The 25,861-nt window shown below is 45.5% G+C and overlaps 1 protein-coding gene across 1 annotated transcript in view; it reads left to right on the forward strand.

The window, feature by feature from the left end:
- The window catches only part of LOC147697888 (gem-associated protein 8-like), a 130,418-nt gene that overhangs the window by 83,313 nt on the left and 21,244 nt on the right, over window positions 1–25,861 (forward strand). The window contains exon 3 of the mRNA XM_086934556.1: window positions 18,140–18,599. Within this exon, the coding sequence (XP_086790682.1) occupies window positions 18,140–18,599 (460 nt within the window). The remainder of the gene's footprint in view (window positions 1–18,139; window positions 18,600–25,861) is intronic.

The following is a 25,861-nucleotide window of genomic DNA, read 5'->3' on the forward strand; positions in this document are numbered from 1 at the left end:
TTCAGTCAGGATAATCTGAATGCTTGGGCATTGCTCCCACTCTTATACCAATCTGGTGGGCTGGATTACCTGCTAGGTCCCTCCTATGGGTGGGACCCAGGAAGGGGGTGGTTACCCCCCTTTCCCTTTGTCCAGAGTCGCACTGGGACTGGGGCTGGCGAGCCCCAGAACCGGTTTGACCTGATTATGCAAGGGGAAGCCTTGTGCTCCCCAGGCACTGTCTGTTTTCTTTCAAACCTCTCCGCTACAATCCTTTTTTTTTTTTTTGCTTTTTTTTTTTTTTTTTTGCTTGACATTTTTTTTATTAATGTTAGCGGGCTGACAGAAAAAGAAGACAACAAAAATACGTATATAATTTCATACATATACATATACAAAGAGACATTTAAAGTATATATGTTGTAGACGAAATGGTTTGATATGTGAACACAATAAAGAGAATTCCTATTACAAAATCAAACTATAGACGTATTCTTCTTTGCAGAAAAGAAAAAGAGAAACAAGAGAAGCTTAACAATTATACAGCATTTGAATAAGATTTTACTCTAGAAAAGTACCCCAGTTTCTATTGAATTTAGTCAGTGAGCGTGTTCCCCTAAGATTTGCAAGGGCTAGCTCCCTGGCATGTATCTCTGTTACTAGTGTCCACCACTTCCAAACCGTAGGTGGTTCCGGATCGATCCAGGCCCTAGCCAAGGTTAATTTAGCACATGAGAAAAGTATAGTGGTTAGGGCTGATTGTGGGGTTGAAGAGAGATTCAGATCTAGTAGAACCGAAGCAGACGTGATGGTAGGAAGCAAAATATTTTTTAATCTAAGAACACTCAGTATATCCCCCCAAAAGGTCTTAAGTTTGGGGCAGGAATACAGTATATGTACTATATTGGCTGCTTCAGTCGAGCATTTAGGGCATTTAGTACGACTGCTAGAGGAGGAGTTCGGGGACCAACTAGAAATTCTTTTGGGTGTGTAGTAGAGCATGCAGGTCGTTCTATATTGCTGTAACCGAAGGCTAGATGATCGTACAAGGTTATTTATGTTGACCAGGGAGTGCTCTATCTGGTTAGAAGTGATATTTAAACTTAGTTGGGTGCTCCACTTCGCAGCCAGTTTATCACCAACATTTGTTTTAAACGTGCTGAGTGTTTTATAGGCTTCGCTAATAATTGATTTGTTTTTGTTTGAATAAAGACAAGTCCATATGTCACATTCAGAGATATTTTGGATCTTTTTCTTATTAACCAGATAGTCGCGCAGTTGCATGTGTTTGAATCTTGTGGCTTCCGGTAGATCGTATAACTGTTTGAGCGTGTTAAATTCTAGAAACCCCTGTAAGCCGTATAGATCCGCCAATGTCTTAATCCCAGAAGACGCCCAGCTATGAGTGATAGTATCCGTAAAAATAGCCGGGAGACCTGGGTTACCCCACAACGGTAATTTTGGTTGGAAAAAGGTTGTTTTGCAAAATTTTAGTATATTAACCCAGATCCTAGCGATGTCTCTAGCAGTCTTAAATCTCACCCTTTTGTAATAATTCGGGTCATTAATTCTGAGCAAAAAGAATTGTGAATCTTGTGTCAACATAAAAAAATGGAAGAAAAGAGCTCTGTCTCCATGCAATAGGGAACGTAAACGTGTAAAGAACGAAGACCAGAAATATAATTTAAAGTCTGGGAAGTTCAGCCCTCCCTTATTTGTAATATTTTTCAGCATTTTTAATGACCTTCTGGCCCTTTTGTAGCTCCATATAAAGCTGCTCAGGAGCCCGTCTAGGTTCTGGAAGAATTTATTGTTTAATGCAAGTGGAATAGATCGGAATAAGTAAACAAACTTTGGTAAAACTTTCATCTTAATAAGATTTATTCTGCTAATCAGATTCAGGGGTAGTTTATTCCATTTTTTCAAAAGAAGAGTAGTTTTCTTAGTCAGATCATTGTAGTTTATATTATTAATATCTTGTAGTCTGGCCGTTAGTTTAAACCCTAGGTAGGTGGCCTCTTTGCAGATCTCGGGAATAGCCACGGTGGGGGAGTGGTTAGCTATAACTTGCGTCTTCTGATGGTTAAGCTTGTAGCCTGACACCTTCCCGAATTTCCCAGCCTCAATATATATTCCTTTCAGCGCTTTGGCAATATCGGTGGTGTATACTGCAATGTCGTCCGCATAAGCTGTCATTTTCAGCTCCTGAGAACCGGAGCTGAAAGGAACAATCCGGTTTTGAGGGTGAAGGGCAAGCAGGAAGGGTTCAAGTGAAAAGGCAAATAAAAGGGGTGAGACCCAGGAAGGGGGTGGTTACACCCCTTTCCCTTTGTCCAGGGTCGCGCTGGGACTGGGGCTGGGATGCCCCAGAACCGGTTTGACCGGATTATGCAAGGGGAAGCCTTGTGCTCCCCAGGCAGTGTCTGGTTTCCTTCAAACCTCCCTGCTACAATCCACTATCTCCTGTCTGGGGTGGTGTGACACCTCCCTGTGACAGGAAACCCTTTGTCTAGGCCTCCTTGGCTGAGTTTTGGTCAGCAGCAGGAGGTCAGACCCGTGTCTTTGGCAGAAGCATCCATTTTGTGGTGCTGAGGCTCCTTTTAAAATCAACCGCATTTTAGCAAAGTAACATGTCATCTCCCTCTAGAGGGGTGGAATGCTATCCCCGTCGACAGGACTGTCGAGGGGATAGTATTCCAAATCGTATGGCACCTTACACGACATGTTTTGATAAAGCCAAACCAAAGTTAACATATAACCGCGAGGATTATAATGCACTTAATAGTATATTGTATGGCAATATCCCGGAACAGCTAAGGGAATTGGTCCCGACAGCTGCAGACAGGCTCAGCTCATGCTAGAGCACCATCTCACATAAAACCAAGCATTCTGCTTCCAGGATTGTTAAGGCCTGCCATAGGAGTGACTGATGGGTATATATGTGTCCAGTTAGGTTTAGATATAGGCATACTATATCTAAGCAAGGGGTGATTACACCACCTTTCCCCAGCTGAGTGATCAGCCAGTTGTGTCAATTTTGTATAGCCAGCCAGGGGTGGCAAAAGATATGCTGCAGCCCCTGGTAGGCCTTGGATGCACCTATGCCCTGGGCACCTATAGTGCACTGTACGGGGGCTGATAAGGTGACCCAAGCCAATTTATTTATGCACCTAGGGTACATGGAATCCATTTTACAGAGAGAGCCAATAGCCTGGGGCCCTGATTAGCAGGGAGCCAGGCCAACTAAGTCGAAAACCAGCTAAACACAAGGCAAAAAATCTGGGGTAACCATAGTCAGGTAGCCACCTTCCTACAGTGGAAAAATATTACTGCATTTGTCTCAAGACCCTCCAAAATCTGGGTCTTCAGATCAGTGTCGAAAAATAAATTTAGACTCCAAACTTGAGACTACTCTGTCTAGATGCAACACTGGACACACAAGTCGCAAAAGTGTGTCCTTCAGAGGAGATACTATCCTCCATCACTCAGAAGTGTTACAACCTTCTCCACGCTCCTCATCCAGCTGCATGATAGATAGTATCTCTTCTGGCATTGTTGGCCTCTGGCATCGTTGGCCCAGTGTATCTTCATTGTCCCCAATGCCAGGCTGCACATGAGACCTTTGCAACAGAACCGGAAAGATTAATGGAACCACTTCTCAGACCATTGGGACGACCAGCTGACACTCTCACAGACTGTGAGACTGTCACTACCATGGTGGTCTCACTGTCAAAATCTGCTTGTAGGTATTTGTTTTCAAGAGGACCCTCCTACGCAAACTCTATTCACAGATGCATCCCTCCAGGGATGGGGTGCTTAGATGGGCTGTCTGCAGACCAGGGCCTGTGGTCAGACGAGGAGCAACAATAGCACATCCACATACTGGAGTTGCAAGCGGTCCATCTATCCCTCAGGTCTTTTCTATCCATCCATTCCAACCAGCTTCATCCTTGTCCAAACTGACAACATGACCATGATGCACTACCTAAACAAGCAGGGGTGGCACTTTTTCTCAACCCCTATCTCTGGAGGCAAAGGCCATCTGGAACTGGCTAATTGCCAGCTTTTTGGCTATCTCAGTAATTCACCTGCTAGGAGTCCATAACACACAAGCAGACTCTGAGCCGCAATTTTGCCAAGGCGCACAACTGTATTGTGCATGACGGTTGTCCAAGACATCTTTTAAGAGTGGTGTTCTCCCCAAATCGGCCTGTTTGAAGACGAAAACAACAAAAAAAAGCCCAGAGTTCGCATCCAGGTCCTACCAACCAGGAACAAAGGGGGAATGCTCTTTTGATATACTGGTCTTGGGCATTTCTGTATGCATTTCCTCCTATTCCACTGATGCCGACAGTCATCAGCAAACTGTACCGAGCCAGGACCAGAATGATTGTAAGCTCTGGAATGTCCTCCCCAGTGGTGGTTCCTGGATCTCCTCCACCTTTCAGAAAGACCACACGGGAGGCTGCCATGCAGACCAGATCTCCTCTACAAGCTTGGAGGGGAGATTTTCCACCCTAGCCTTCCCTCGCTGAGCTTAACAGCATGGCTCCTGAATTCCTCCTGTATGGGCACTTGGGTCTCTTTCAGGAGTGCATGGACTTTCTAAAGGAGTCCAAAAGGCCATCTACCAGACACTCCTATACTTTCAAGTGTAAGAGATTTTACATGTGGTATGTTCAAAATGAACTCCATCCAATTCAGGGGCAGTAAGATTTAATATTGCCGTATATTTTACATTTAGCAAACTTTGGTCTTAAATTCTCTGTTGGGGTACATCTTGCACCCAATACTGCGTACAGGAAGCCCCCTGCCCAGAGGTCATTCTTCCAAATATCTGTGGTAAAGGATTTCATAGAGGGGTTGACGACTGTGTTCCCACCTGAACATTCTCCCTCTCCTCCTTGGGAACTGAATGTTTAGTTTTTTGTTTATTTTATTAGCTTGGTTACTTAAAACCATTACCTCGACACACCTCGAATAACATTTTTTGGGGGAAAAGTTATATAATAATAATAAAATCAAGCCTGACAGAATTATCGGCCCAAAATTGTTTTTCTCTTCCTGGCTGTGTTGAAGATACCATGGCCAATATAGATGACGTGCTGGCAGCGTTGGTTTTGGTGCAGACAGAGCTAGCGGCCTCCAACAGGGAGGTGGCGGCCTCTAGAGCGGAGACTGCACAATTAAGGGCTAGAATGGACAGGGTGCAAGGGAATCCTTTTGATGTGGGGTCTAGTCCTCCTCCTTTCACTTCTGTAGTGGAAGAAATGCCCACACAAATTCCCTTGGCACCTCCGGAGCGCTTTTATGGGGACAACAAAAAAGTTCCGGTGTTTATGACGCAGGTACTTTTACACTTTATGTGCAAGCCCAAGATGTTCGCCACCAACCAGGCTAGGGTTGCTTTTCTTATTTCCTATTTAGGGGGGAGGCAGCGCAATGGGCAGTCCCTGTGGTCCGGCGAGACGATCCACTCCTCTACGATTGGGACGAGTTCAGAGCAGAATTCGAAAAAACCTTTGATCGTAGAGCTGAAACATTCACTGCCGACAGGGAGCTGCTAGTACTGAAGCAAGGCACCACAGACTCGGTAACCTACCTGAATAACTTCCGTCTTCTGGTAGCAGAGACCGACTGGCCTGAAATAAAACAATCCGCCTTGTTTTATCAAGGACTAAATGATGAGATGAAGGACGTATTGGCCCATATAGATCCACAGCCTCGTTCCTGCTCTGCCCTTATCGAGCTGACCTTGCGGCTGGGTCACAGAATGCGAGAGAGAAAAGGAGACAATAAGAAAAAAGAACAGCCCATTTTGTCTTATGATAAATTGGGACTGGGGGAGAAATCCAGTACCTCCTCGGAGACTATGGAAATAGGAGCAGTAAGGGCTGCTTTAACGTTACACGAAAAGGAACACCGCAGAAAGTTCGGACTTTGTTTATACTGCAGTAAAAAAGGGCACTATTTGAGAGACTGTCCGGTGAAGCCTAAACCAGGAAAGGTTAGAGCAGGACACACTGCAGCAGGAAGCAGTGAGAGGATGTCGGAAAACTCCAGTGCTTGAAGGAGAGCGAAGGGGTCCTATCAAGCAGGAATGTCATCCCTTCAGTAATACCAGGCTGTGACCATGAGGTCAATCATTTGTTTTTGGACATGTCGATGGTTGTGGATTCCGATGAAAAAGACATTAAGGCCATGGTGGATTCCGGTGCAACGGGGTGTTTTATGGATTTTGCCAAAGCGAAAAGATTGGGGGTGCGGCTTCTTGAGAAACAACAACCAGAAATGGTGTACGCTGTGGACGGGAGCAAACTAATAGCAGGTCCTATTAAGTTCCATACCCCCGAATACGACCTCACTTACAACGGAAGTCATGATGAACTATTGTCTTTGAATATAATTCAGGCACCCCAATATGGCGTTATTCTGGGGCTTCCCTGGTTACAAAAACATGAACCAACCATACATTGGTCCACCAAGACGATGCGGTTCGCATCCGAGTACTGTCAAACACAGTGTATGCTCGACTCAGAGGGCCCCTCAAAGGTTTTGGCTTCAATCCATGGAATTGCCATGGCTGCTGAGAAAGAGGTAACTTTGCCACCTTGCTATGAAGCATTCGAGGACGTTTTTAGTGATGTTCAGGCAGAAGAGCTCCCACCACATAGAGCCTACGACTGCCGAATAGATCTTCTCCCAGGAAACGGGTGCCGAATGGACGACTCTATGCCCTCACGGTGCCCGAAAACAAATACTTGCAAGAGTATCTGGACAAATATTTGGCCAAAGGGTATATACGCCCGTCAAGATCGCCTGCAGCCTCGCCGTTGTTTTTTATACCCAAGGCTAATGGAGAAAAGAGGTGCTATATCGACTATCGCGCCCTGAATACCATCACGGTTAAGAATCAATACCCGCTGCCATTGATTCCGGTGTTGTTAGAACAAGTCTGTTCCGCCACCATATATATCAAGCTCGATTTGCGTGGTGCGTATCATCTTGTTCGTATTCGGCACGGCGACGAATGGAAGATGGCCTTCAAGACGCAGTATGGGCTCTTTGAATACCTGGTGATGCCCTTTGGGCTATGTAACGCCCCGGCCGCCTTCCAGTTCTTTCTCAATGAGGTTCTGAGGGAATACCTTGACCGTTTCGTTGTCGTGTATATAGACAACATCTTGGTATATTCTGACACCACCAAAGAACATGTGATACAAGTGGGCCAAGTACTCCAGGCCTTGCGGCAGCACCGGTTGTATTGTAAAATCACGAAATGTGAATTTCACGTGACTACAGTGGAATTCTTAGGGGTGATGCTCACTCCCTCGGGTCAAGTCATGGACGAGAGGAAGGTAAAGGCTATAAAGGAGTGGCCTCGTCCGAATACTGTAAAAGACATCCAGTGTTTATTGGGATTCGCCAATTTTTATCGACGATTCATTAGTGGATTTTCTGCTCTGGTGACACCCTTGACTCGTCTCACGCGAAAAAACGTTCTGTTTGTATGGGATTCGAAAGCACAGGGAGCGTTTGATGGGTTGAAGGAAGCTTTTTCCACGGCGCCCGTTCTGACTCATGCCAATCACGACCTACCTTTTGTGGTGGAGGCTGATGCCTCCTGAAGTTGCTTTAGGGGCGGTATTATCACAGAGGGAGGAATCCACCGGGTTGTTACACCCCATTGCCTTTGTCAAGAAAACTCAGTCCCGCAGAGACGAATTATACAATTGCGGAAAAAGAACTGTTTGACATACGTGATGCCTTTGTGGAATGGAGACATTGGCTGCTGGGTGCTACTCATCGGGTGACGGTCTATACGGACCACCGGAACCTTCAATTTTTACGTGCTGCCCGTCACCTTACACCTCGACAGCTGCGCTGGATGTTATTTTTTGAGGAATATCAATTCATTGTCACGTTTAGACCCGGCATAGAGAATAAGAAGGCAGATGCTCTGACGAGACAAGAGAACCCAGCAATGCATGCTGTGACACCTAGCAGGTCCATCATCGATCGCGCCAATGTTGTGGGGGTGACTCAGACAGGGGATTTTCTACAAGGCATACGCAAGGGTATTCAAACCTGTGTGTTGAGAACTTGGCTTCGGCATCATCCAGAGTGGAGGATGAGACATGGTTTGCCTATGTGGGGATCTCAAGTTCTTGTACCCACAAAGACTCTGCAAAAAACAGTATTTGCTTGGTGTCATGAAGCACCATGTGCTGGTCATATGGGATCGGTAAAGACGCTTGAAAAAGCCTTGAGGCAGTTCTGGTGGCCTTCGATAATGTTGGACTTGAAGCAATGGGGGAAAGAAGTGCATGAAATGCGCCCAAATGAAAGCTGATCATCAACGACCATAGGGACTTTTTCAACCTTTGCCTACCCCCGAAACGCCATGGGAGAGGTTTTCAGTTGACTTTATTGTCGGGCTCCCCAAGGATCAGGGAAAGACAACTATCCTGGTGGTGGTGGACTACCTGACCAAGATGGGGCATTTTATAGCCTGTAATCAGGTCCCTACGGCTGGTCGTTTGGCACATCTCCTTCTGGAGAACGTAGTCGGGTTGCATGGTCTTCCAAGGGTGATAGTGTCGGACAGGTGGGCTCAATTCACTGCTCGATTCTGGAAGACCTGGTGCTCTGCATTACAGGTTTCCCCCTCTTTGTCTACCAGCTTCCATCCCCAGACTGATAGTCAGACTGAAAGACTTAATCAGACCCTGAAGCAGTATCTGCGGTGTTATGTTCAGACCAATACCGACGCGTGGGTGGATTGGTTATGGGTGGCAGAAGAGGCATATAACAGCACGCAACATTCCTCCACGCTTCATTCACCTTTTTTCTGTACTTATGGTCACCATCCTAGAGTTAGTCCCTTGTTGCTCCAGAACGACAATGTGAAACTGCCAGATGTCGGGCCAGGTTGTTGGGCATACGCCGGATTCTCTCGGAAACGAGCAAGAATCTTGTTCATGCCAAAGGAACGTACAAGGCACCGGCAGATAAACACCGTAGGCCTTGCCCCGTGTACAAGAAGGGGGACCTGGTGTGGTTGTCTACCCGGAATGTCAGGTACAGGAGACATAGTGTATTTAATCCTAGGTTCATTGAGCCTTATTGGGTGGTGGAACATGTGAATCCTGTGACTGTTAGATTGCGTCTGCCTGCCCATCTGCAGATCCACCCTGTTTTTCATGTGTCCCTGTTGAAGCCCTCTCTTTGTCCAGTCCGGCGGGCCCGTCGCCTATCTGGGTTCGCAAGACCGTGAGTATGAGGTCCAGGGGGTCCTCGACTCCAGGTGAGTGAGGGGGCGTCTGCAGTACCTGAATTCCTGGAAGGGGTATGGCCAGGAGGAGAACTTGTGGGAACCTGAGCGTTTGGTTCATGCTCCTCGTTTGGTAGCGAAGTTCCATCGGTTGTTTCCAGGGAAACCTGCTGTTGGACAGCGCCCCTTGTAAACGTGGAATGTACTGTCAGGTTTCCGCCATGTATGGTCGCTGTCCGCCTTTTGCGGGACAAATGGGCCACTGCACGGAACAAAGTACAGATCCCAGAAGGCCGGGAGAAGACGTCACGTTCCAAACGTCAGTCACGCACAATCCCGGAAATAAGACACAGCCTTTACTCAATCGCGGTGTCGATGATTCTTGCCAAGACGTCGGACTGGGCGGTAAGAAGAGGTAGCAGTAAGCTCCTGGCTGGAGAAACGTTAACCGGCTTTGTTCCTTTTCACCCCGTGCTGAGTCGGGTGAAAGAAGGTACAGTCCTTTCGTTTCCGCAGACATAAAGTACGATATTGATCTAATTACCGAATTCAGTGTAACCTGTCCTTTTTTGTGGAGAGAGGTATTGTATTTCCATATTACGGGGGTGTAGGGAATCTGATGCCTTCCCCAATTGGATGAACTAAATCCTCTGGCAGGAAACTGTGATAAAAGGGGTGATTCAACCTTGCCTGCCGTATTTTCCTTTGTGATTCCTTTTCGTTACATCATTATCCTATACCCTGTATTTGAATACACAGGGGAGACGAAACGTGGGTACGTAATCAAGGGGATTGTTCTAGCCTAAAGGAGAACACTATATTCGAGTGGTAGGTAGTTGAATATGAGGGATTAAGATAGTCTCACATGGAATAATATGCTTATTGTGTTCTTATATGCTTGTTGTTGCAGTTGGCTTCCATCCCAGATCTCGGCCCTCATCATTCCTCCCTAAATACAAAGACTCTTATATTTTCCTTTTCAGGTAGGGGCATAAAACAGTGTTGTTCATAGTAGAAAGGATTGTTGAATTATTCCTTTGTGGGATTTTGGAGGGGTGTTTTCTAAATCATTGTTATTGTCGGTTCAGATCTCCCTCCCCGCTGTCCCCTTCCTTTCCCGCGCTCACAGGACTATCTTGGTAGTCTGTGTTACATACTTCAGACTCTAGGAGAGTCGTGTGGGGGAGGTTATAGGATATTCAGCACAGCCCCGAAGAGAACCAACGTTAAGCCTGACACTTCTCACATGGACAACTGTATGTGGCCAGCTCACGCGTCGGAAAAACTTCTGATTTATTCGTGTACGCACCAGACGGAAAAACAAAACATACCGTGTATCCACAAGCACTCTAATAACTGAACAGAATTAAAACAACACTTTAAAATGTTTTCCATATTAAAGTGAATAAGTTTCAATAAAAATGACACAATATAAATTGAATGTTATCATAACTAGTTTCCTTAAATTTTCTTTCTTCTGAGATCGCAGCAACGCGCGACGGGTAAGCTAGTTCTGGTATAAACATGAGGATGTTTCCACGCCTATTTGGGTTGCCAGCCAAGGGTGCTGGGTGCGTGTTTGGAAGCGAATGGCGGTTATTGTTGCCTGGTATGTCCAGTATTAGCGGCACAGTGTCAACCATGCGCCCTCCACTGTAGTTTTTATTAGGTCTTGTGGCGTTAACCGCGCGAGGCGCGGTCTTGCCAGAGACCTATTGTTGGCGACTCTGCTTTGCAGGAGACAGACTGACCACGCGCATGTGAAAGAGTCGGAATTGCGCGGGCCATGCGCACCCGAACGCACGTTCCATTGAGCAGCTTATGGTTCCCTTCCAATGCGTGCTTAGAGAGACAGTGCTTTCACTTTGTTTAAGTTTCATTTTTACTGCTGTCCAGATGGCTCCGGGAGTGCGCGGTTAGAGCGACAGTGTTGCCAGCTTTCATTTTCTTTGCACACACGCAGAGACATACACATACGCACACACACTAGTGCACATACACGCACGCATACACACGAGCGCACAGAGACACACACCCCCGCCGCTCACACACAAGAGAGCGCGCGCACACACACCAGCGCACACACACACACACACACCAGCGCGCACACATACACCAGCGCACACACACACACCAGCGCACAGAGACACCCCCCACCCCCGCCGCCACCCCCTTACTTCAATTAAGCCCCACTCACCTCACTCCGGACTTCAGCCGCCACCGCGGGGCTCTCCCTCGGGCATGGGAGCCCCGCGTCACCACTGCTCCTCTGGCCAGGCAGTCCGTGGGCGCGGACTTCCAGCAGAAACGGAAGTCCCGCCCCACGTCAGGTTTCGGCAGTGCACCCGCACGTCTATTCCTGCTTCCGCTCATTCCGCTCTCTTGCCCTGGGGTCGCATATCTGGTATGGGTTTTACCTTTTTTTTTCACAATAGCGATCGTGTTTTTATTGTTATTTATGTAATGCGAATTTGTATAGCGCGAACTTTACCCGAAGGTGTTGCTCGTTATTACTGGTTTGGCCCCAGAACAGCCTGATAGGGGGACATCTTTTTCCGACTGCTGAACACTTTGTACGTTGTGGGCTGAACTCTCCTCACGACCCGTGTGATGCTTTCCGAGGGCTCCTGCTGCGGGGCAACAGGTGGAAGAGAGCCCATGAGTGTGAAGCGGGTTCCGGCCTGTACTGCATGGATCCTCTCCCGAGCTTAGACTTCAACATGCAGCTGAGGCAGCAAAGTCTTTACATTTAGAAACTTAACTGTATTTATCCAGCCAGGTTGCCCCAAGTAAAAAGAAGGAGGCACCGTAACAGCTGTGAGCCCGTGCCTAAGGTGCATCATCAAAGCTGTGTGAATAATAACAGCTGTGAGCCCGTGCCTAAAGTGCATCAGAGCTGTGTAAATAATAACTGCGTCAGCCCCGTGCGTGAGGTGCATCATCAGAGCTGTGTGAATAATAACAGATGTGAGCCCGTGCCTAAGGTACACCAGAGCTGTGTAAATAATAATTGCGTCAGCCTCGTGCGTGAGGTGCATCATCAGAGCTGTGTGAATAATAACAGCTGTGAGCCTGTGCCTAAGGTGCATCATCAGAGCTGTGTGAATAATAACTGCGTCGGCTCCGTGCGTGAGGTGCATCGTCAGAGCTGTGTGAATAATAGCTGTGAGCCCGTGCCGGAGGTGCATCATCAGAGCTGTGTGAACAATAACCGCTGTGAGCGTGAGGTGCATCATCAAAGCTGTGTAAATAATAACTGCGTCAGGCCCGTGCGTGAGGTGCATCATCAGAGCTATGTGAATAATAACTGCGGCAGCCCCATGCGTGAGGTGCATCATCCACATTGCTCAGGTCACCCTAATTCCTGCACTCTCTACCACACTGCTTTCAAAAACAGCATACTCTTGCACACACTCTCACTGTTCACCAATTCAAAGTTTGCTAAAAATGTTATGCACCGCATTGTCATACACAATGCCAATAACTCAAACTTTAATGCTGCAAGACCTATTGCATTGTAAATGCTTGTTTTCATTGGGTTCAATGTTGATTGATAGGTTTCTCCTGACGGAAAAAAGGACCAAAGACTGGGCTTGCTTTGCTTGGATGGAATCGAGACTTCCTGGCCTCTCATCCATGCTTGATGATGTGACAAGGTCAATTGAGAGTTTGGTTGAGAATGTGGAATGAAGCTCGCTAGGGTCTGAGTGGAGGGATAGGCTGGTTGGTAGATGTGGCAGTGGAGGCCTGAGGGGCCTTAATGTGGCAGTGGAGGCCTGAGGGGCCTTAACTGCTTGGTGGTCTGATGGTGCTGCTGTTGAAATAATTGGTAGACAGGGCAATGAGTTTGTTTGATTGGCCCGAGGGTTCTGCATCTTGAGTTATTGTGGTAGGGTGGGTTTTTGTCTTCATCCCCAGCCTGCCTTAATTTCTGCAGCGTCCCTGTGGTGATGGTTTGTTCCTTGCAGTTTTGGTTTGCCGCCTTTCCGGCGAGCATGGGGTATTTGTTCCTCACGTCCGCTGTAGGTGTGGTTTGTTGTTTAGTATGTTCTTGTGTCTTAAGTGGTGTCAGCCTAAATAGGAGTGAGAAGTCTTCTGGACCTATGCTGGGCTTATGATTTCAGCCTTTCCTCCTTTGAGCTCATCTTTGTTGTGCGTTTGATTTTGTTCCCTGAGAGTCAGGTTCTTTCCCGGGACTTAGTGGCGGCCCGATGGCCGGTTCTGTGTTGTTGCTTTATTACATCTGTTGTTAGTGAGTTCAGTTTTTAATGCTGTTTTTACGGGGGAAAACGTTTGTACCCACTCTTTGGATGGTATGTTCTCATGCTTTCTTGTATTGCTGTAAGGGGTTGCTCCTCTAGCTGAGACGTGGTTGGTCTCTGGGATGCACTTTTGATTTGCCTGCACAGGTTGCTAAGCATTGAGGCTAATTTGTCAGCGATTGGCCCGCACCTGCAGCTTAATTTGTTGTCTTGGGGATTTCCCGGTCTGTTGTGAAGGAATGTATTTAGTGTTCCTTGCTTCCCGTTGATTGTTAACACAAAAACCACCAGGATGTTCAATAAGATTAGCTGAGTGTCCATTTTGTCTGATTGGTACTGGAGGGCTTCCACCAGTAGTTGCACTGCTTTGAGCAAGATTGCCTAGGCGCTTTCAGAATGTAATTTTTGCGCCACCTCAGTAAGACTTCTGGGCCTTGTCCCTAATGTTGGCTCTTCCATCTCCTGGTTCCCTCTTACTTCAAGGGTCTCCTGTGCTTTGGAGTCTCAAAGAGAATAGCTCGTGGGCTTTGCTGGCAAGGCGTGTGAGTAGGTTGCCAGCAATACCTCCCATTCCTTCGTGTTGAGATTTGAGAGCTGTTCCGGGTCTCCAGGCTCGTGTCTTGATGCTTGTTCTGATCTGATCTGGTCTGTGTTGGTGGTGTTAGGAGTTCTATGTTGAGTCCGTTTGGCATTAAGATGGGTTTGAACTTTGCTTCGTTAGAGGAAGTCCGGGTTTGCTTGTGGGTCTGTGAGCTCCCCAGCTCTGTTATTATTAAGTCCTCGTTTGTGATGAAATTACTCCTCATGTTGCTGCTGTGGGGTGCCGTTCCGGGCGGCTCTGTTTCTCCACCGCCAACCCCCTTTTTGGTCCTTGTTCTCGAGTTGCTATTACTCTGCTTTGACCAGCTAAACAGGGTGCTGGGGATTCTGCAATGAGGGTGTTGCTTGATGCTGTGGGCCTGATCCTGAAACTGCTGCAGTAAGTTGATTAGCCTCCGGTCCAAGTAGGATTTCTATATCAAGTCTGGTGCTTGAACAGGGATCTGATCCGTGCCTGCTGCAGCCGTTGCCATCAGTTGGAGCGGTTCGAGCGGTGTTTGAAGGCCCTGGACTGCAGTTGTACTTGAGAGGAGAGTGTCTACTGCATTTTTCAGAAACCGGAATATGGTGTAGATCGCCTGTTTCGAAGCTATTTCTATTATAGAGCAGTCTGACTCAGGGTTTGGTCTGATTTTGTGCTGAGGTTCTGCCATTATGCCCTGAGGTGAGTGGGATTTCCTTTTGCGCTTGTTTGTTTTTGTTCTGAGCAAGGGCCCTCCTCTTATCCTGCCAGATCTCATTGTTTTGGGCTTCCCCATGTTTCTTGGTTCCTGGATCTCCTGACCCCTGCAACTCCTGTGCCTATCTCTGGTTAGGGTGCAAGTTGGTTTCCGTCCTAGTGTGGTGCGTGAAAGCTAACTGCGCTTGCTAGGTGAGATAGTGATCAGGTTGGTGTCTAAGTCTTAGCCCCCTGCGTATCTTCCCTGTCTCTCCGTGCTTCTCCGGCATCCTTTTCCCCTTTTGCTTGGTCTACCAGTCTCCCCGGTCCCAATCCTCAAGCCCTCTTTCTCTGTTGACTTGTGGCAGCTGAATCGGAGGCCGATGTATCGGTCCTCACCTTAGAGTAGAAGTTGGGCAGCAAGTTTTGAGACAGGTTATTGCTAGTTTTTGCAGTTTTATGGCAGGTTAAAGCAGCAGACCGGGGCTTGTCGCCTGGAGTTTATAGTTCGGCGTGAGGTTAGGCCCAGCCCCCCATGCTCTTTTGGCTCATGGGGCACCAGCGCTGAAAATAAGCCTCCTGGTGTGGTCATTGGTTTCTATCCAAACAGGCTGGGGCTGTGGTTTTGCCCCAGCCCCTCTTGCTCCCCTGGCCCTCAGCCCTCGGCAATCTTTATCTGCCCTGCTTGCCCACAGTCCTAATTGAAGGTGCATCTGATGAAGGCTTCTCTGAACTAGATTGTGGACCATGTTTCATCTGCAATCTCTGTCCCAGATTCAAATTTCCATTGGTGAATGTGGGATAGCGAAACTCCTATGTGTGTATTAGTGTTTGATTTTGGGCAAAAAGTATTCTTCTTTTCAGGCTGTTGTGGCATATTTCAAAGGAATGTCTGGTCCAAAGCCTCTCTGTTGCATCTCTTCATACGAAGACTGATAATTTAGTTGAATGGAGCGCAAATGGTACTCCTCTGTGAATATAGGGGATGTTTTTGCATAGCTTAAAATCACATAATGTGCCTGTGTCATAAGTGGCCAATACGTATGAGCCAAATGCCATTTAGCTGTGTAATCTAGCTGGGTTCAGGCCAGCTGTGAAAGCTAGGGTTATATAGGTGTGACAGCAGATAGGTAGGCTTGAGTCTGAGCTTTTGCGTCACCCTGTACCAGTCAGCCAGTGTAGTGGCAATAGATCAGATTTGGGAATGTGATACTGAACACCCAGTGGCATAAGGTTATCCAATTGTTCTGGCTGAACCCATTGTTTGTTGGAGCCATCAAGTGACTGAGTATGTTGACCAGATGTGCTGCTGTCAAGCAGTCCAAAACATTTGGTACCATAACTCACACCTTTCCAGAAGACCCATAAAGCTTCTATTTCTATTCTCTTCAGCACTTGTTCCCGCTAATAAAATTGAATATGTGTTTATAACCATTTGATCACTTTGTGAGGGGTCTTTACTGGAAAGTAGTTCATTGCATGCAGAAACCTGGGAAGATCATTTTTTACAACGATTGCCCTGCCTATCTAGGAAGTTGCTTGCTTGCCCCAGTGTTGTAGGTCATCTATATAGCCGTAGAAGGAATTATTCTTTCTATGGAGATAGGCAATATTTTAGCATATACCTTGGCCTCTTAGTCCATGAGTGGTCAATTAAAGTAGCCATTGATTTAACCAGGAAATTCTGAAATATTTTTTAAAAGGTCATTGTGAAGCAATCATTTGCACCTTATTGCCAATCATGGGTGCATCCAACTCAACCCTCAAGGTTGTCTTTTTACTTAGAAGCGACATCTGAATAAAGTATTCTTGTTGGTGCCATTAGAGCTGAAGTTTATGTTCTTTACAGGTTCTCATAGTTTTGCTCTACAAAAAGTAAACATATCGGGACATTAGACACAAAATGAATTATAATGTCATGAAAATTATTCCATGCTATTAATATGATAGTCATAGAGCTTTAGAACTTTTTAGTGTCTTTTCTCTCTTTTATGAAACACAATATAAGGAGACAGAACTCTTGGCCTTTGGTGGGATATCCTACAATTTATACTTTGGACGTGACGCCAATTTGACAATTTTCACTTCAAAATAAATGTTTGGTCATCATGTACATAAGTAGGTATTTCTTTCCTTTTCACTGCCTCTCTCCTCTCAGCATGACATGCCCCATGTACGTTCTAAGACGGTTCACTTATCCTGTGTACACATATCACTTCCTGTTCATTTCTCCTGATATTCTGGACTGTACATGTCATAAGGGTATACTTAGAAATACCTATCACAAGGATTTTTGGGGTACTATACACACTTTAAAAATATATATTTTTTGGTTTCTAGAACAACCCATGCAAAAACAACAGTTGATGGACTGAATGCAGAACAATGTCATACATTCGCCCCACTACAGAGATCTTGGCCCCCCTGGAGTCAAGCTATCCTGGCTGATGACGGCTGGTAGCCATAAACCGGTCCTAGGATGCTTGATTGCGGTCCAGGAAAGACACGGCTTGGCAGTTCGGGCTGGACTTTACTCATGAGGCCCAGGGTCAAGACTGATTTGCATATGGCCATGTCTGAACTGGGGTGGCGTGGTGAGCAAAATAATGATGGATTAAACCCAGATCTGTGACTGGGGGTGAATGTTTTGCCAATGTGCAACATTCCGTCCATCACCTTGTGTGTTTTGCAATTTTCTAGTTCAACCCAGTCTGCTATCTTAGTTTTTCCTTTCCCTAGCCCACTTCTTATGCAGTGAAGTAATTTTATCCATTTCATATTGCAGATCAGAATTGAAACCGATTGTGAGCTCTCATTAATGCTCTTAAAAAAAGTACAGACAGTGCCCTGATGAAGTTTGCACTATTCTCTTCAACAATTTCAAAACTTCCGAAACGTGCGTCGGCGCACTTCTATCTCCTTATATTGTGTTTCATAAATGAGAGAAAGGACGCAAAAATTTTCTAAAGCTGTACATCTATCATATTAATAATATGGAATAATTTTCATAACCTTATAATTCATTTTGTGTCTAATGTCCTGATATGTTTACTTTTTGTAGCACGTGACTGGGTGTGATTGGTTTTTTTTCCCCGAACATGTTATGTTGTGATGTTATTTGGCTTTTTTTCTGTTTACATATGTTTTGAATTTGTGTGTAGCTCACAACACCCATGTATATAGCATTGATTATATCTTTTTTTTTTTTTACAAAATATTTAAAAGGAGGAATAAAAAGCTATCAATTCAGCTGGTCTGCTCTGTGACTCTTAGATATTGTTAACCTTTTGGTACCATATTCATTCTCATCTTGTTTCCACGTTGGTCTACTTTCAGTTTCAACTCTCTTTTGTTTTTCCCTTCTAGGCAGATTCAGGGCATGACGATGTTGAGCCATGGTATGCTGGAAAAGTATATGCACGGTATTGGAAACATTACAACCAAGCCATGTACTGGCTGTACAGGCACAAGAATGCTTACAAAACTGCTATGGCATCTCTATACTGCCCTCCAGGATTCCCTCCTGAAAGTATTCCTCCTTACCGTTATGCTGATTGGGAGGGAGTAGAGGCGGCACATTATAGCAAGTTCTCTTCACTTTACAATCTACAGAATAGACTTGGGCATCTCCCCTGGCCACAGCAGCAGTTGGCAGCCCACCATAGTTTGAAAGGGCGAAAGGCTGTGGAAAGTGATTCAGAGACGGAAGACCATGAGGATTCAGACTCCGAAGAGGAAGTAATAGAGTGTGATGTCAGCAACATGGAGATTACAGATGAGCTTCGACAGTTCTTTGCACAGACCGAGCGACACCGAGAGGAGCTACGTAAGTGAACAGTTGTAAATATTGGTTTAGGTTTTTACTTTTGTTGCAGTGCACAATGTCTTTCTTCTCTAATGAAACCTTGATTTGGATAGTTCATGCAATTAAATTGTTTTTCTGTGATAGTGCTGTTGAATTTGCAACATTTTGGTGAGATACTGTTATTGCTAAATGTTGTAAAAATGGAATGCTCCTTGAAGGTTTTTCATTGGTAATAGGCTACCTTCACACTTTAATATGCCTTCTTAAAAGAAGGTATCTTTCCAAGCCAATCAGGAGATCAGTCGATGGACCGTACATTGAAAGATGGACTATATACTATACGTCAGGCAGAAAACAGTTGTGTCCACAATCACAGCATCATTGAGAATTGGAAGAACTTTCCTATTTCCCATCTCTTGTGACTCATGCGAAACCTGCATCAACTGAAATCTAAACAATACTTGTATTCTTCCTCTGGAACTGACTTTGTAGTTGCTCATCTTTTTCCCAAAAATACGTCTCCTTGGTGTACATAGGTCTTATAGAATTAATTTCAGTCATTCCTAACAAATATGTGTCTTTGGGATTAAAAACTTTGCAGACCCCTACCTTTGAATGTCATGTCACTGTGATGGCAAGTGGGTCTGCTGACAACATCCGACCCAAGCTACCCTCAAACCTTCAATAATAACCTACTACTCCTCAACCTATAAACATGCTTAAACACTGTGCACCACAAATCACTTCTATACTGGATAAAAGAAATTGACACTGAAGGAAGCATCCTTGACTGGAATCCTTCCTAACGTAAGGACAGATCAAGCATTATCTGAGTACTTCCTTTCAACACATCAAAATAAATAAACGCGAACCCAGGAGTACCTCAAGACTGAATCATCTCCCAGCGCATTACGTACATTAGTCCACTCCTGTGCACATAGGACCCCAATAACCCTAAAACCTGAAAATCTACAAGTGAAAGGGACTTCCTTAGAGCCACTAAACAGTGTCTGATAACAGACTGCCTTAAACTCAGTGCATCAACAACTGTGATTTTAACGTTCCATGAGTGGAAACATTTTGATCTCCTGGCAGTATGGCCAGAAGAACTGGGAGCTCCCCCAACAACTCTCACAAAAAGTAAGAAACCTAGAACTCATCGTAGATTCAGTTCTGTCTTTGAACCCTCAAGTCAACCAATCACCAAAATCTACTTTCATGCTCTGTTTAATTTAATTTGAATTAATTTTCAATCATGTTCTTTAAAATTGGAAACTTTGTAGTGCCTTATAAGTATACCTAGACAGTACAAGAAATGAAATTGTTTCTCGCTTGACCGTCTTTTAGTGCTTTCAAAGAAGATCATGAAGTTCTAAGAAGAAACCTTGACTCATTCTTTTTTTATTTTTTTTATTTTTGGGGAACCTTTATTATTACTTCAAGCAAATACAAGCATGGGCCTACAACCACCCCGTCCGGCCGCTAGTCAAGTCGTAAGTACAGCAAATCAATGTGGGAAAATATAGCAGCCCGAAAAGCGGGGTCTAACAAGTGTCCAGGATATGACTTGTATTCAAGCGTACTGGCCGGAATTCAGGATTCATGAAGGTTCATTTTACAATAAAGAAAAAACTAAGAATCAATGCCATACGGTCATACATGGTCCTACAATAACAAGCATGAATCAGGAAATCCGCAAATAGTGCAAATACAATTGAAGTATTGGGGGTAAGGTATACGAGGCAGGATAAATGTGAACACAAACCCGTTCCGTAGCAAAGCTGCACCCCACCCCTCAAAACGAAACATACTGTAGGAAACATGAAAAACGACGACACCAAAAAGGAAGAAAGACAAAAGGGCCATAGAAACAAATAACGGACAAATTAACAAACCCCATCCCCCTACCCCCCCACCCTGCAGAAGGCCACGGCCTAACCCCCCCCCCCCCCCCCCCCCCCCAGCAGCGTGCATGTCGCCCTAAATAAGAGACCCGAAATATAGAATAAGAGGAGAAGGAAGAAAAGAAGAAAAAAGTGGAGAAGGGCCCTCGATCTTGCCACCCCCCCCTCACTCCCATGCCCAGTAAACATCCTAAAAGCAAGATCAGAATAGTCAAGGAAAACATTAATCACCGATAGCACCGTCAATAAAATCCCCGCTCCCCCAAATCACCGTCAGCCATCAATAAGTCCACTGGATCCTAGACGGTATCACCCCTGGCCTTTTCTATCAGTAGTACCAACATACGTCCACTTATCAATCGGCATACAGAGCGGCGTGGAGGGTCCAAGTGATCCGGGCGGACCGGGCCGTGTTATTACTCCATGGGACTTCAGCAACCAAAACCCAGCCGAATATGTATGGCGGAAATCCGTCTGTGTCGGTATCGACCCCGAAAACATCCTCAAGTCCGAACACAGTCTCACAATCCAAGGAGAGAGAGTCACACCATCCGGCGAGCGCTGAGACGTCGCCGGGGCAGCCCAAGACATAGATCGGCGTTGTTTCCCCAGCCGCTGATTAGATATGTGCCCTGACGAGTCACTCACATGTACTACAGATCTGTCCAAGGCGATCTCATGAGCCGGGTCTTCCAGCGTCTCCACGAACCTAGGCGTAGCTGGAGCACTCTTCAATGACATAGAGGCGGGCACGTCGGCACTTCCTTGAGACCGAACTGTGCCCGTGTGGAACGGCGGGACAACAATGGTGGCCATCCTTCTTCCCAGGTCGCGGGCGTTACGGATCAGGGTCGCATGCAGGGTCGTTAGAGCAGCCAACATATCTTTGGACGTGGGCTCTTTCTCGTGCCGCCAGACCCCTGAACCCTCCCGCACGGCAGCTTTTCTATCTGGGTGTGGTCTGCGTAAGAGGGTGCCAGCTGCCATCTTAGCTGATCCGGCCTCGTCCTTCTTCACCTCACCTCGGGACCGGGCCCCACACCAGGGCGCAACAGAATTCACAGCGAGGACCCAGAAAGTCAAGGCAGGCTTCCCAGAGAAGAGCCACCAAAGGGCTAAACAAAATCTCTGCCGCTCCCCGGGAGCCGCCCGCCGATTCCGGGGGAAGTCCTTAGTTATGCCCGGACACAACATTGGAAAGGGGGCCAAATATCATGCTCTCCCCTCGATCCTGCTTTGCCACGCATCCCCACGAGGCACTCCGCTAGATGGACTGGGTCGTCACTGTCGCCATCGGCCATCAAACCTCCGGCGCCCTCCGGCCGACTCCTCACCTCCACCAATGGCCGCTGTTGTCACAGTCGCGGCCGGCTGTTCTTCTCACTCGACACCCCGGTCCCAGCTCCGTGAGGGCCGCAAAACAGTCGGGGACATTTCTTCAGGTCTGCCGCAAGTAGAAGCCTCAGGAGCAAACGGTCAGTGAAAGTTTTCCTTCGCCTACTTAAATATGCCGTTATGGCTCAGGATAGTTGCCAGGATGTATGCGCGGGGTGAGAGGGCTCACAGAGCCGAGCGTCTATGCGGCCATCTCGGTCGCTAGCTTGGCTCCTCCTCCCTTGACTCATTCTTAATGCAGTTCCTGCTTTCCAAATAAATTGAATGCAGGAACTGCATTGAAATAAATGGTCTCGTCTGAGAATAGATACATCTTAAAATGTTATATTGAAATATGGAACAGATTCAGTGTACTTAAAGATCAAGCGCCTCAAAATTCTTATCAATTTGTGGGTTTTTTTTTTAACTGTATTTTCAAAAAACTGTGACTAAAGTGCTGATAGATTGTGAAATAGGTTGATTGGTGGTAGCAGGCTATTGACGTTAGCCCAGGAGTAAATGAAAACTTTTTCAGAGTTAAGGTACCTGCTACTTACCAGTGTCAGTTGTTTGTCTAATAGACTTTTGTGCCTATTTAAACAAATTACCTCTGTGGGGTTACTTATGGATGTTTTCTCAGCAGATCTGTATGATTGTTTTGATTAAATTATACTTATGTTATGTTCCCACCTTGGACCCTGCAGTCAAGCCAACACGGCCAAGATGAGTCCAATAATGAACTGTTCGCCTGCAACACTGTCTTCTCAGTCGTCCCTCTAACCTCTTCGTCAGATACAGTTCTTATCCCAGATGACAAAAAGTGTTGGTGCAACTCCTGGGAAAGATCCACTAGAGAAGGAGCTGGTAGTGAAATCTTAACAACAATGGGGAATGTGCTATAATACATTGATGATTATGCCCAACAGTGGAGGCCCTATTAATCCAGAACCTCTGGCCGTTAAGTAATGAAAAACACAATGGTTCCAGAAAGGAATTGAACAAGGAATACTAATCAAATAGAAACGAAAAACAAATGTATACACACAAAGTAATTTAGTCAAAATAGTAGAAATTATTATTAAATTTTCATTAAAAACATGGTAAAATACAAAGACAGATTGTTTGTGCTTATCATTTTACACTAGACAGACATATACCAACTATACACATGGTCCACATGCCAAGGGTTTCCAATTCAAATCAAGTTGCCTGTATTAAAACAAGAACAAAACGCAATTAATGCTTTGCACCAATTTGCCTATCTTCCTCAGCCGAGAAATATTATATTGTAAGGAGACCCATTAGAATGGAAAGCAGTCGAATCTGATACCAATCCAGAAGGAAAATTACCAAATGGCCAGTTCCAGTTTATAGACAGATTTGTCTACCTTTGACAGCACTGTAGCATCAATGCCACAGCCACCCGTTAAGAACCCTTTTATCCGAAAAGGTTCCACTACGATAGTATACCAGCTGGCAGCAAACACAATATTCCCTCATGGTTGGCTTTGTTCTTGAAATCCCAAATTGTCAGTCTCTGTACTGCAAGATGGGTAAAGGAGAGAAGTTCTTAGTTCAAAATGTAGGCAATTATACTCCATCGTTTCCAGGTTTACATCCCTTGATATCACCAAATTTGTCGGACCACTGTGTCCCATTGGTCACTATCGATATGATGAGATAATGTAGTAATTGCTAAAGACAGTGGTCCCTAGACAGTTGCTGATTTTACTAGATAATCAATGTAGGCAAGATAGCTTCTATAGTCTTTGTCCAGCTGGAGAGAATTTTAATAGTCAATAAATATATAGAGAAAAAAAAATTCACACACAATACAAGTGGGACACCACCTGGGTCCTACTACCACAATACGGCAAACCAAACGAATAGGGGAAACGATTCAGGCAACAGGAAAAAAGTCTTAAAACATATACTTGTAGTAGACGTAGGTAATAAGAAGACACCATTGCCAATACAGCTGTACAGTATATTAACATGCAATCAGTGTACAAATCGTCGTTGGCCTTTCGTTCCCCATGTCAGAATAAAGGAATCATCTTCAGGACATTGAATATTCATGCCTGTATACTTTCAACCAAAGACAAAACATAATTCTTTGTAGCGAGTTGCTACATAAGGCGCAAACCAGACAATTGGGAGGAAGAAGGAGGAGAAATAAGGAAAGCAAAAACAATAGGTTATCTTAGGGCTAGAGAACCCTGTAATTACATAGGAAATATGGTGACATGTGCGGTGGTGAGACGAATTTTGGAACCAATTACATCAAATGGCCGCGGGTAAAGGTTTACTTAAACAAGATGTTTGAATAAAGGAGGTTATGGCCGTGCGTGAGTTTATGTATTTATAAGGAGTTCTAGATGGGGGGGCATAGACTTTAAAGTGACTAGGCTAAAAAGTGAAGTGAGACCAAAGCGGCATCTCTGGTCTAAGTCTAACAGTGGAGATCTAAATGGAACAACCGTGAAATGTAGCCTGTTAATACAACACTCTCTCTGGGCATGGATGTCTGCATTAGACTAACTTGAGGAATAAGCTGCAGGAAACTAAGCGGGCGTAATGTAGGGAGCATGCCACCTACTGCTTACCTAGTCAACCAAGGCGTTTGTATCGCTGGTGGCGATTGCGCAACTGTGAGCTTTGCTGGTGGTTAAAAAGGAATCTGTGGGAAAGCGTAATAGTTACATACTAGGCCCTTTATTACAGTGATATTAGGGCGGGTAATACTCAAGAAAAAAAAGGCTTACCCAGAAGAGTATTTTTCGCTGGTGGAAGATGGTTGGATTTGTGTTAGCCCAGTAGGTGAAATGGCAACCATTAGACAGCTATCGGTTAAGAGGGGTTTATCTGCGGGAAAACAATTAAAATTGTGCTGGAGCCTATATTTGGAAGGCGGGTTGTGCTAAGGAAAATTGCTGGCGAGACTTACCTAGTCGCATGTTACGCTTATGGCAGAAGTTTGGAAAGGGAGGCGCCCTGTGGTTAAAACGGGTCAGTTAGAATCACGGATAAGAAAGCTGCGTGGTCAGCTGGCGCTGCATTTAGGCAAGAGTTGGCACTTACCGAGGGAATCTCTGCACTGGACCGTTATAGGGTCCTACTGTATGGAGGCTCAAATGCTGCTTGTTTACAATTGAGTCGAGTACGCAATGGGTTTAAATACAAGATCACATGGTCTGACCCATGTGACCAATCTACCAGCACGTCAATAGAGTGTGAATGCAGGGCATTTACGGCGCCCATCTTAACGTGGTGTGTGAGGGCTGGGTGAGTGGAAGCCTTAAGTGAATGTGAAGGAAAAGTTAAGAATTATGTGAGAATAAAGGAAGAATATAATACAATTAAAACATAATATGTGCAGTGAGCCGACATTGATATTTTGGGTCATCTAACAACATACATTTTACATTTAGTTTACAGAGCCCTGTAAACTTGCGGGGGACATATAATCAAGGTCAAGTGGCAGAGAAGCTACACTTAATAAGCAAGGGAATTGCACTTGCTAAGCAGGTTACGCATGTGCACGTTTTGGACAGTGTGCACATTGGTTTGGCTAACCACAAGTATGCAAATTATAACAGGGATGTCCAGTCCTCGAGGCGGTTTAGCCCATTGTGGATACTTTTAGTTTTCAGTATCCATTTTAACTACTCCTTGTTTAGCAGTTGATGTATATCTGCTCCTCTTGGGGGAACTTTTATCAAGGTTATGATTGTCCATTTCATATCCGTTTCGCTGTAGCCTGTGGCTAGGAAATGGTCCACCAGTGGCGCGTTTGGGGTTCTGTAGCGAATCCTGCTCCGATATTGGCAAATACTGATGTGTGCCTTCTGTGTGGTCTGTCCTATGTAGACTTTATTACATGGGCAAAAGATCGCATATATAACGTTTGAGGAATTACAATTTGTGAAGTGCTTTCTTGCAAACTTAATTTGTTCGTATACAAATTCCTTCTCTTCTATGGTGGCGTTGCACATAATACAGTCA

Source organism: Lissotriton vulgaris, chromosome 8 (assembly GCF_964263255.1).
Source record: "Lissotriton vulgaris chromosome 8, aLisVul1.2, whole genome shotgun sequence".
In the NCBI taxonomy this organism is placed as follows: Eukaryota; Metazoa; Chordata; class Amphibia; order Caudata; family Salamandridae; genus Lissotriton; species Lissotriton vulgaris.